This window comes from Anomaloglossus baeobatrachus, chromosome 9, assembly GCF_048569485.1.
Source record: "Anomaloglossus baeobatrachus isolate aAnoBae1 chromosome 9, aAnoBae1.hap1, whole genome shotgun sequence".
In the NCBI taxonomy this organism is placed as follows: Eukaryota; Metazoa; Chordata; class Amphibia; order Anura; family Aromobatidae; genus Anomaloglossus; species Anomaloglossus baeobatrachus.
Window position 1 is genome coordinate 19,857,340 of NC_134361.1, and position 12,925 is coordinate 19,870,264.

Sequence of the window (12,925 nt, forward strand, 5' to 3'; positions counted from 1 at the left end):
TGTTCCTGGGATCTCTGGGGGTCGCAGCAATCTATAAGTGTGGGGGATAACGTCCGATTTTGAGAATATGTGGCCTGGACAATATGGCGACTGCATGATCGGCGCCAAACACCCAGAAATTACACGGCATTACATAGATATGGGGTACACAAGTGACACATTACATAGATATGGGGGACACAAGTGACACATTACATAAATATGGGGGACACAAGTGACACAGTACACAGATATGGGGGGACACAAGTGACATTACATAGATATGGGGGACACAAGTGACACAGTACATAGATATGGGGGACACAAGTGACACAGTACATAGATATGGGGGACACAAGTGACAGAGTACATAGATATGGGGGACACAAGTGACAGTACATAGATATGTGGGACACAAGTGACACAGTACATAGATATGGGGGACACAGGTGACACATTACATAGATATGGGGGACACAAGTGACATATTACATAGATATGGGGGACACAAGTGACATATTACATAGATATGGGGGACACAACAGTACATAGATATGGGGGACACAAGTGACAGTACATAGATATGGGGGACACAAGTGACACATTACATAGATATGGGGGACACAAGTGACATATTACATAGATATGGGGGACACAAGTGACATATTACATAGAAGATATGAGGGACACAAGCGACACATTACATAGATATGGGGGACCCAAGTGACACATTACATAGATATGGGGGACCCAAGTGACACATTACATAGATATGGGGGACCCAAGTGACACATTACATAGATATGTGGCTACTTTTCTATGTAAATGTCGTTTCTTGAATATTTAATTTCAGATTCTATGAAATAACAGAAAATATATGAAAGCTGCAGAGCGCGCCCACACTAAAGATGGCGCCGACTCACGGCTGCCCACAGTGACGTAAGAGAAAACTTTATTATTCTGTACAAAGTAGACGGCGGACTTTTTTTTATGCAACTTTATTGTTCACTTCCCGTAATACAAGATTCCAGCATGGCGTCCTCCAAGCCTCCGAAGCGGGTGAGTCCCACGTGTGGAAGTTACCGGCTGACAGTTGTGGCACCGGGGATTTGTGCTTAGCTTCTGTAAGTCGCAGTCACCGGGGATGCTGGGACTTGTAGTTTCTCCACAGCTGAGCGGATGTATGTCCTTAGCGCTGTGTGACATAGTCCTGCATAATACAGACCTGGTCTGGTGCACACTATAGCAGCGAGTTGTGTTGCTAGTGACTACTGCTCCCAGCATGCCCTGAGCTGCCTGAGAGCGGTGGTTCTGCCGCTGAGCAGTCCGTGTACAGCTGACACGATGACTTTGTGGTTTCTGGCCAGCTTCATTCCTCCATGTCTGGTCCATAGGTAGTATATACAGGGTATAGGCTGGATGTGCTGAGATGGGGCCAATGTATGGATTCTAGGTAGTATATACAGGGTATAGGCTGGATGTGCTGAGATGGGGCCAATGTATGGATTCTAGGTAGTATATACAGGGTATAGGCTGGATGTGCTGAGATGGGGCCAATGTATGGATTCTAGGTAGTATATACAGGGTATAGGCTGGATGTGCTGAGATGGGGCCAATGTATGGATTATAGGTAGTATATACAGGGTATAGGCTGGATGTGCTGAGATGGGGCCAATGTATGGATTCTAGGTAGTATATACAGGGTATAGGCTGGATGTGCTGAGATGGGGCCAATGTATGGATTCTAGGTAGTATATACAGGGTATAGGCTGGATGTGCTGAGATGGGGCCAATGTATGGATTCTAGGTAGTATATACAGGGTATAGGCTGGATGTGCTGAGATGGGGCCAATGTATGGATTATAGGTAGTATATACAGGGTATAGGCTGGATGTGCTGAGATGGGGCCAATGTATGGATTATAGGTAGTATATACAGGGTATAGGCTGGATGTGCTGAGATGGGGCCAATGTATGGATTATAGGTAGTATATACAGGGTATAGGCTGGATGTGCTGAGATGGGGCCAATGTATGGATTATAGGTAGTATATACAGGGTATAGGCTGGATGTGCTGAGATGGGGCCAATGTATGGATTATAGGTAGTATATACAGGGTATAGGCTGGATGTGCTGAGATGGGGCCAATGTATGGATTATAGGTAGTATATACAGGGTATAGGCTGGATGTGCTGAGATGGGGCCAATGTATGGATTATAGGTAGTATATACAGGGTATAGGCTGGATGTGCTGAGATGGGGCCAATGTATGCATTATAGGTAGTATATACAGGGTATAGGCTGGATGTGCTGATATGGGGCCAATGTATGGATTATAGGTAGTATATACAGGGTATAGGCTGGATGTGCTGAGATGGGGCCAATGTATGGATTATAGGTAGTATATACAGGGTATAGGCTGGATGTGCTGAGATGGGGCCAATGTATGCATTATAGGTAGTATATACAGGGTATAGGCTGGATGTGCTGAGATGGGGCCAATGTATGGATTATAGGTAGTATATACAGGGTATAGGCTGGATGTGCTGAGATGGGGCCAATGTATGGATTCTAGGTAGTATATACAGGGTATAGGCTGGATGTGCTGAGATGGGGCCAATGTATGGATTCTAGGTAGTATATACAGGGTATAGGCTGGATGTGCTGAGATGGGGCCAATGTATGGATTATAGGTAGTATATACAGGGTATAGGCTGGATATGCTGAGATGGGGCCAATGTATGGATTATAGGTAGTATATACAGGGTATAGGCTGGATATGCTGAGATGGGGCCAATGTATGGATTATAGGTAGTATATACAGGGTATAGGCTGGATGTGCTGAGATGGGGCCAATGTATGCATTATAGGTAGTATATACAGGGTATAGGCTGGATGTGCTGAGATGGGGCCAATGTATGGATTATAGGTAGTATATACAGGGTATAGGCTGGATGTGCTGAGATGGGGCCAATGTATGGATTATAGGTAGTATATACAGGGTATAGGCTGGATGTGCTGAGATGGGGCCAATGTATGCATTATAGGTAGTATATACAGGGTATAGGCTGGATGTGCTGAGATGGGGCCAATGTATGCATTATAGGTAGTATATACAGGGTATAGGCTGGATGTGCTGAGATGGGGCCAATGTATGCATTATAGGTAGTATATACAGGGTATAGGCTGGATGTGATGAGATGGGGCCAATGTATGGATTCTAGGTAGTATATACAGGGTATAGGCTGGATGTGCTGAGATGGGGCCAATGTATGGATTCTAGGTAGTATATACAGGGTATAGGCTGGATGTGCTGAGATGGGGCCAATGTATGGATTCTAGGTAGTATATACAGGGTATAGGCTGGATGTGCTGAGATGGGGCCAATGTATGGATTCTAGGTAGTATATACAGGGTATAGGCTGGATGTGCTGAGATGGGGCCAATGTATGCATTATAGGTAGTATATACAGGGTATAGGCTGGATGTGCTGAGATGGGGCCAATGTATGGATTCTAGGTAGTATATACAGGGTATAGGCTGGATGTGCTGAGATGGGGCCAATGTATGGATTCTAGGTAGTATATACAGGGTATAGGCTGGATGTGCTGAGATGGGGCCAATGTATGGATTCTAGGTAGTATATACAGGGTATAGGCTGGATGTGCTGAGATGGGGCCAATGTATGGATTATTTCCCTGCCAGTCATCCAATGGTTAATATGGTGTTCCCTGCTGGAAACCAGATCTCCAAAGCCAATCTCCCCAGATCTGAAAGCTCCATGGGATCAACCAAATAGTCTGATCATGTAATCATCTCTGCATTCCTCTGTCATTCCTCCTGGAAATGGGTGCACAGTCCTCTTATCATTAGTGGAGGTAACAATATGTGACCATCAGCTGTACACAAGATCACAGAACGGCAAATAAATACATTTATTATTAAGGATGATCAGAAAGACTTGCAGATCTCTGGTCCATCCACCTCGTCTGTAGTCTGTGGCCACTGGTCCCAGGTTCTGTGCACCTCCTCCGACCTGTCAGCGTCCCCTGCAGATAGTCACCGGCCAGGGTCACATCATCAATGCAGAACCATGAACACATGATGGCAGCAGGTCGAAGGAGGATTACAGGGGTCTGGTCAGGCGCCACAGCTACTGGCACCACACAACCACGGTCCTGAGAAACTTTTCTGATCATCTCTACTATATTATATGTGTGTGTGATTAATGTGGAACTAAAAGTCCCAGCATGTTACCTGCTCTACAGAGAGATGCAGGTTATAGGAGATGAATGCAAATGTGTAGAATCAGGTATTAAAGTGTAAATCTGTGACCTGTCGTCCTCCTTACAGAAAGTACAGCGGTATTACGAGGAGGCAGAGAAGCCGCCACAGCAACAGAAGAAGAAGAAAGCGGAGCGGATTGTGGTGAATGAGAGAACGAACCAAGAGCCATGGAAGAAGAAGAACCAGCAGAAGAAGGACGTCATCTCAGGGGCGAGTATCCAAGACTGACATGAGGGAAATAAATCCAAACAGGAAAAACATGTAGGAAAAAGGCCTTTAATCCAGCGTGGATATGACCTGACTGTGCCTGATTATCAGATGGACTGGGTAGTCACATGTCGGTTATACAATTCTGCATTACACTGAGCCATCATTTCTCCACATCATTTATTATCAGATTTCCTAAGTTTTCCGTGAATTGTGATGGCAGAACCAAGCCGTATCAGAGAGGGAACCGGCCATCGTGCGCACGGCTGCACACCGACTCCCGGGCACCCTTCATCTCCTGCAAAGCAAACCTCTGACTTTTTTTTTCCTTATATAAACCCTTCCTTTGTACCAAATATCTCGCCCAGTGCTAGGGCCATCATATGTATGTATATAGAGTTTTGGTTTGTTTGTTTTTAAATGCCTAAAATATGAGCCCTACTCCAAAAGTAAGCCCTAGTAGGATTTTTTTTTTGAGCATGCCTAAAATATAAGCCCTACTCCAAAAATAAGCCCTAGTAGGATTTGTTTTGAGCATGCCTAAAATATAAGCCCTACTCCAAAAATAAGCCCTAGTTGCAGTTCCATAAGTGTCCAAGCAGCTAAAAGTTAAAGAATACACCAGGACCCTTCATCAAAGAAAGCAGACATCCTCTCCCTCCAAAAATAGAAAAAAAAAATCACTCTCACTAGACCTTAAACAATTACAGTTAGAAAGTGCCGATGGGTGGATGGGCTCTCACACAGAGATCTGTGTCGCTGTCAGATCCCTCGCCGGTCCAGCTGCTTTACACTGCAGCTCTCACAAACAGATTGGGTGCCAGTATCACTCTGGGTAAATCATATTGCTTCCAGTCACCAGGGGCAGCCAACTAATGTAGAACACAAGGGGACCTGACTGTGATGAAGATTTGTATGTGAGAGCCCATTCACTTGCCAACTCTTAATTGTTTGGGGTCTAATAAGTGTGATTTCTTTTGGGGGTAAACTTAGAAGTATATCGAGAATAATAAATTTAAGCAGGTAATTTAAACCTTTGTAACTATGGTCTGTACCCACCACTATAGGACGGGTTCTACATCATGAGAATAGCGGATCAGATAAGAAAATGTGCATCTGAACCAGTAACAGGATTAATACTTGTTGATGTTCCAGAATGTGATGATGATTATATTTGAATAAATGTTGATTTATTTGCTCAAGATTAAATATGGATTGCTGTTCATGTTCAAATATAAAACATCTGCAGAAAATAAGCCCCGGTATGTCTTGCAGAGCAAAAAATGATATAAGACCCCGTTTTATTTTGGGAAAACACGAGTAGTAACTCGCTCTGACCAGGAGTCAGTCTGGAGAGAGAAAAATGTTCCAACTTCTCATGAATAAAAACATCCAATTATATTCTTGCATATTTAAAAAGAATGTAAAAATAAGATATGTTTTTATTTCATGTTCTAGAACAATTTTTGTATTTTTTTTTTGCGTGCATTTATGTAGACACTTTATTAGACTCCAGTGTTACATGAGAGGCCATCATGAGACAGACGCTGCAGCAGCATCTCCCCTTTTTTCTCCCTTTCCTCTATGTATTTTTTTTGGAGAGACTGAGGAGGTAATTTCATGGGGTGCAGGCAGAGAGTAGAGAACATCGGCCACTGAGGATCAGAGTCACTCAGCTGAAGGGGACAATATTCTGCACTTTTGTTTCAGATCAAGGGGTTCTCAGCCCCTGGACCCTCACAAATCCAACCTTGTGACTTGTGAGACGTTTTCTAAAGTTGGAGGTACACTTTAACTTTTTCCCTCTTCAATTCTCATGACCTTTTTCTATCATTTCAGGCAGAGGATCCCTTCCCCGGCCTCCCCTCCATGCCGGAAGACCAATTATCAAAATACGAGAGAGCGAGGAAAGCCGAGAAGGTGGGTCCTGGTGGAGAGGAGCGATCCTGAAGTCACAGTGGCTGGAAAATCAATATGGGAGACTGTACAGAAATGTGTTTACCTGTATCCGTGCCCCTGTGTGTGACGGTTATGACGCTCTCTCGTCCTGTATTACACATTGGGGCATTGTACTCCGATCTGTCCTCATTATTAACCCTGTGTGTTCCAGGCTATGGATACTTTTCCAAGTGTAAAGAAGCATCTGAAAGTGGAGGAGAACAAGGTCCAGACTGCGCTGAGCCAGGCGGCGAAACACGACCTGTTACTGCCGGAGGAGGCCGGGTGAGACGCAGTTACTTCCAGAGCACAGGTCCCACGTTACTAAGATTTCTGTGCATGAGACGTGGCTGAGAACAGACCACATCATGTCTCGGGGGCCTTCCTGTGTCTTTCTTGATTAGTTTTCTCCTGATTTGCTCAGTATAGTGAATTCGGTGCTTGCTCTAGAGTTGGCGCATGACAGGAAATCCAATGACGTCACATAGGACTACAGCGGGACGTTTCTGCAGCCATTCCACTAGATTTCAAAGCAGAAAATTGTGCAGCTTTTGGTGCAGATTTGCTTGTGGATTATATCTGTGATAAACATAAAAAAAGCTCTATACTCCCCAAGTGGAAATGCTTCTCTAGTTCTTGGGCCATGTCTGTACTTCTAGAGCTGTGTGATGATGTTTTGTGCCTTATGAACGCTGCTACTTGTGACTAACTGCAGCGGTCACGTGACAAAACGTCATTGCAAGAGACAGGACCAGGTGAGGCAGAGCCAGAAGCATCCGGGGAAATAGTGTTATGACTTTTTATTTTACATTTTGAGAAAACTGTTTTTCTTGTTCAAGGCTTGCAGATAATTCCTGCGGGTTTCGGTAGCACAATCTATAGAATTCAGATTTATTACAAACTTCCCTATTAAACGCAATGGGAAAATCCACAGCAAATCTGACACAGATCTGAACTCGCTGCAGATTTATAAAGGGAGATAATCGCTGCCGGACACCTCCGTCCAGGACCAGCGTCTGTAGTCGGTCCCTTTCTTGTAATGCTGGTTATTGCCATGTTGCAGGTTTCTAGAAGGTGACGAAGGAGAGGACACAAACACGATAACCCAGCAGGACATAATGGATGTGGTGGACATAACGAGCGCATCAAAGGTGCTGATCCGGCCCTCGCCCCCCTCCCCCGGACGCTGCTTTGTGGTTTATTCACCAGCTTCTCACATCTTCATCTATTTAATTTGCAGCATTTTAATCTCACCCTGAACCAGTTTGGTCCTTACAGAGTGAACTACTCCCGGAACGGAAGGTGAGCGGCCGCCGACTACCACTCTCATTGTCCTGCATCAGTGTCTCTGTGTTCAATCATTACTCCTGTCCTCTCTCCCTCAGGCACCTCCTTCTGGCCGGGCAGCGGGGTCACGTCGCCTCCATGGACTGGCGTACCAAGAAACTCCTCTGTGAGATGAACGTGATGGAAACTGTCAACGACGTCAGGTGATTTCTCCAGATCTTGAAGCCTTTTGAGTAATTTTACCGTCCTCTCTGACCGCACAGTGAAGGGGAATTGCGGTTAAAATAGAGAGGCGACTTCAGTTGTTCTCAAGTGAAAAATACAAGTGAGGCCGGTGTCACACTTGCGTGTATCACCCGGCGCGGACTCTCACACTCCTCACAGGAGCAGGTCTGTTACATGCATCTCTATGCAGCTGAGACGCTCCTGTGAGGAGAGTGTGAGTCCGTAACGGGTGATGCACGCGAGGCACTCGCAAGTGTGACACCGGCCTGACCATGAGTGTTACACCCTTCATTTTTGGTAATTAGTGGGATCCAAGCGAATTAGACCTTCGTACATCAAACATGTAGGACATGAGTGGATTGTTCTCTTTTGCCAATAAATATTGCAGGACACAAAACTCAGCAAAAACTGCTGCTTTATGTGTCATGGTCAACAAATAGTGACCAATAAAGATGTGCTCTATGGCATAAGCATCGGACGTGCAGGTTTTATCTATGATGTGGATGTAGTTTCCTCCGCCGATCATACGCCACCACTATAAGGTTGGAATCCCCCTTTAGATGCCTTCCTCCTGGTGCCGGACCTCTTGTCTTGTCTCCTCTGTTCCTTAGCTTTGTGTCTGTTCCTCTGTCAGGTGGCTGCACTCTCACACCATGTTCGCCGTGGCTCAGAAGAAGTGGCTGTACATCTACGACAACCTCGGCGTGGAGCTGCACTGCATCAAGAAGTTTAATGACGTCTTACGTATGGAGTTCCTGCCGTATCACTTCCTCCTCGCCACCTGTGTAAGTAGAATCCGGCTCAGGACTTTCCTTCACTTTATACTTTATTATCTTGAGACTCCAGGTAGTTTCATGCAATTATCCGTAGCTTAAATCTGAACTTTTTTTTTTATTTTAACTACTTTGTTTTCAAGAAAACACTTGGACATCATAGTGAAAGACTAAGATGCAGTCCGTCCATGTGCTGCTCCTTAAAGGAGATGGCTATGAGCGTAAATGTAAACAATAGGTCCATTCACTGACAGCAATAAGAGATATTGAAAAGGATCACACAGGAAAGTATAATAAGTTGTAGAATGCGTCCTGTACACGGAAAACCGTTTCGTGATCTCACATCTTCGAAGAAATTTTTGTCCTGAATAGTTCAATGTATTTTTCTGATCTTGAAGCCGCCTGGTGTGGTCTTGTGCCGGGCTGAGATTACAGATGAGCTCTGTCCATCGTTATCTGTAGTAGTGACTGACACCTGTGGGACTACAACTCCCAGCGTTTGCAGTATTTCCCCTTATTCTCCGTTCATCATTCTTATCTCGTTCCTGGTGTGATCTTTCTTCCAGAGCTCCACAGGATTCCTGCAGTATTTGGACGTCTCCGTCGGAAAAGAAATCGCAGCCACTTGTGTGAAAGCCGGAAGACTGAACGTCATGTGCCAGAACCCGCACAACGCCATCATCCACCTCGGCCACCACAACGGTATTGAATCACCGCTGACTCCAATATCTCTTATTATTTCCTTCTCCGGGTATCATAAAATATTCTCCATCTTTAATGACGCACCAAAATCTCTAACGGGGACATTCAAAAAAATGAGGGTTTATTATTAAATTCATGTATTTTGGGCTACAAATAATTGTTGTGGTTTGGTGTCATTGTAATCCTTTCATCACAGGGACTGTCTCTCTCTGGAGCCCGACTATTAAGGAGCCTCTAGTGAAGATGTTGTGTCATAATGGAGCCGTCCGGGCCCTGAGCATCGACAAGACAGGAATGTAGGTGAAAGCCGCCATATTTTCCTGACAACCCTCTCACCTTGCACCGCTTTTTCCAACAGTTTCCTTTTTCCTCGGACAGGTACATGGCGTCTTCAGGCACAGACAGGAAGATGACAATCTATGACCTTCGCACCTATCGTCCTCTGCAGTCGTGTCTTCTACCTCTTGGTGCGGGGTCTCTATGCCATAGTCAGAGAGGGCTGCTGGCTGCAGGAGTTGGTAACGTGGTGCAGGTAAATAACTAAAGCCTAAAGGGGTGCTCCTACATCACAGCGTATCCTCAGGATTGCCAGGCAGCTTCGGAACCTCTTTTCCAATGAGCTGGGTCTTTGCATCATTTGCCCGCAAGTCCTAAAACATCAGTGCTTCTTGGCCGCCCTAATCCCTGGTTCCGAGCACTTTTATGCCACTGCCACCACTCTTATTTTACATTTTCCCTGTTATTTTATTGGTTGTATATTATAAAATTAATAGAAACATTATGAATATAATGAAAGCTACCCTCTGCGTTTTGCCGTCGGTGGGACTTGTGGCTGTAATTCTAGAATCCATCCTTTCCTCAGGTTTATAAGGACACGCACGTGTCCGCTCCACGTTCCCCGTACATGTGTCTCTCTGTGAAGGCTCCGATCCACGGGCTGCAGTTCTGCCCCTATGAAGATATCCTGGGTATTGGCCATGGCGGAGGTTTCACCAGCATGATTGTGCCAGGTCAGTCACCTCTTCCTCTCGCGTTTCGGTCTTTCCACTTCGCATTCTCTCACTTCCATCCTAAAAATCCTCGTCTATCTCCTTACAGGTGCCGGCGAAGCAAACTTCGATGGTCTGGAGTGTAACCCCTATGAAACCAAGAAGCAGCGACAGGAATGGGAGATCAAAGCTCTGCTGGAAAAGGTAACGTCTGTGGAGCATAGGAGGACCTCATGCTGTGAGGATTCAAGTCACCTTTTCTTTGTACATCGGTGGTCTTGGGGAGCCTTTTACTGATGAATGATTATTGCATTCTCTTTTTAGATTCAGCCTGAGCTCATCACATTGGATCCCACTCAGCTCGGAGAAGTCGATAGTATCACTATGGAGCAGAAGCGCAAGGAACAAGTGGAGCGCATGGTGAGAAGATTCTGCTTTGCCTTTTAAGGCCTTCTTCTTTTTAATATACGACTCCCGGTGTTTACACCGCATCTCCATGGTCTCCAGCCTTGTGACTTGCTACTTATACAGACGATTAGATTATATAAATGTGTATAGAGGTAATGGCCTCTACAGCTGTCATCACACATGACACATGGCCCCTGTCCTTCATCTACCCCTCCTCATATAACACTTGGATGGTGGTCATCTAGTCTCATGCACCCGTGTCTTTGGTTGTCTTTTTCCTCAGGGATATGATCCTTATGAGAAGACTCGCTTTGCTCCTCGCCGTAAATTAAAAGGGCGGAGTTCAACCGGGAATGTGCTGAAGCGCAAGAAGAAAGTGGCGATCCAGGAGAAGAGGGTGAGTGCTCCTGAGCGGCGGCATCACAAGCATTATTATTATTTTATTATTATTATTATTTATTATAGCACCATTTATTCCATGGCGCTTTACAAGTGAAAGAGGGTATACGTACAACAATCATTAACAGTACAAGACAGACTGGTATAGGAGGAGAGAGGACCCTGCCCGCGAGGGCTCACAGTCTACAGGGAATGGGTGATGGTACAATAGGTGAGGACAGAGCTGGTTGCGCAGTGGTCTACTGGGCTGAGGGCTATTGTAGGTTGTAGGCTTGTTGGAAGAGGTGGGTCTTGAGGTTCCTCTTGAAGCTTTCCACGGTAGTGGAGAGTCTGATGTGCTGAGGTAGAGCGTTCCAGAGTATGGGGGATGCACGGGAGAAATCTTGTACACGATTGTGGGAAGAGGAAATAAGAGAGGAGCAGAGAAGGAGATCTTGTGAGGATCTAAGGTTGCGTGCAGGTAGGTACTGGGAGACTAGGTCACAGATGTAGGGAGGAGACAGGTTGTGCATGGCTTTGTATGTCATGGTTAATGTTTTGAACTGGAGTCGTTGGGCGATGGGAAGCCAGTGAAGGGATTGGCAGAGTGGCGAGGCTGGGGAGTAGCGAGGGGAGAGGTGGATTAAGCGGGCTGCAGAGTTTAGGATAGATTGGAGGGGTGCAAGAGTGTTGGAAGGGAGGCCAGAGAGCAGGAGGTTGCAGTAGTCGAGGCGGGAGATGATGAGGGCATGCACTAATGTTTTTGAAGATTCTTGGTTAAGGAAAGCACGGATCCGGGAGATATTTTTGAGTTGTAATCGGCATGAGTTGAAGAGGGCTTGGATGTGTGGCTTGAAGGACAGGCTCTGCTCATGTACTGCTCCGATATACGATGGATACGTCAGCGTCACTTTATGGTGCAGCCCCCTGTGTCCTACTGAAGCCACTGGGGTCTTTCAGCTTTGTATCTTATGAGCCAGAAGCTGCTGAGGACGATTCGGCCTCACATCACTGACCTGTAAAATACAGCGGCTCTGCCATCAGCCGAGCACCCGGACAGAGGCGTTTTCGGGGATTTTTACGTACTCTCACTTGATCATTGCAGAGAAAATATTTTCCTTGAGTTTTTAGATGAGTAATTTTTTTTTAAATCTCTACATTTGGTAACTTTGCTGTTATTCTTCTCTGACAGGCTGACATCAAGAAGAGTATAGCGGAACGAGAGAAGGCAAAGAGCAAGAACGACGCAACTGCGGTCCAGCATGAGCCAAGGTCCACGCTGGAGCGGTTCAAGAAGTGACCGGCCCGAGTCTGCCGAGGACAAATTACTGTCTGGGGTTAGGTGGGAAAGTGGTCAACCCCCCCCTAAAAAAAAAGAAACTAATTAGGAACTTACCGGTCAGAGACTTTGTGAGCAGGAGATCTAATAGCCGGTGCTTCACCATCCTCTGTATATATGTTTTATATTCATGATACTGCGAATCACAGAAACTCGTGGACAAATAAAAGAAGGTGGAAAATGTTTATTAAGATAAATTAGTACAGAACACGTTACACAAAGCACAAGATACAGATTCCGGGATTCATGGAAGACATCAACGGGAGTATAAGAAACTGTACTGATCCTCCACCGTGGAATAAGAGAAACATTCTGGACCCCTTGGAATGTGTACATTTCCCAAATCTCATACCGACCCCTCGTGGAGTGTGTATGCCTCTGAAATCTCATACCGACCCCTCGTGGAGTGTGTAT

At 45.6% G+C, this 12,925-nt stretch overlaps 1 protein-coding gene across 1 annotated transcript; it reads left to right on the top strand.

The window, feature by feature from the left end:
- The first annotated feature begins 956 nt into the window (after window positions 1-956).
- WDR46 (WD repeat domain 46) lies at window positions 957-12,925 on the top strand. The gene is made up of 16 exons (XM_075323215.1): window positions 957-1,038; window positions 4,332-4,479; window positions 6,316-6,392; window positions 6,583-6,695; window positions 7,474-7,561; window positions 7,651-7,712; window positions 7,796-7,900; window positions 8,557-8,707; window positions 9,262-9,397; window positions 9,594-9,693; window positions 9,776-9,929; window positions 10,260-10,407; window positions 10,496-10,590; window positions 10,711-10,806; window positions 11,078-11,191; window positions 12,365-12,925. The coding sequence occupies exons 1-16, from the start codon at window positions 970-972 to the stop codon at window positions 12,470-12,472; spliced, it is 1,764 nt and encodes a 587-aa protein (XP_075179330.1). The 5' UTR covers window positions 957-969; the 3' UTR covers window positions 12,473-12,925.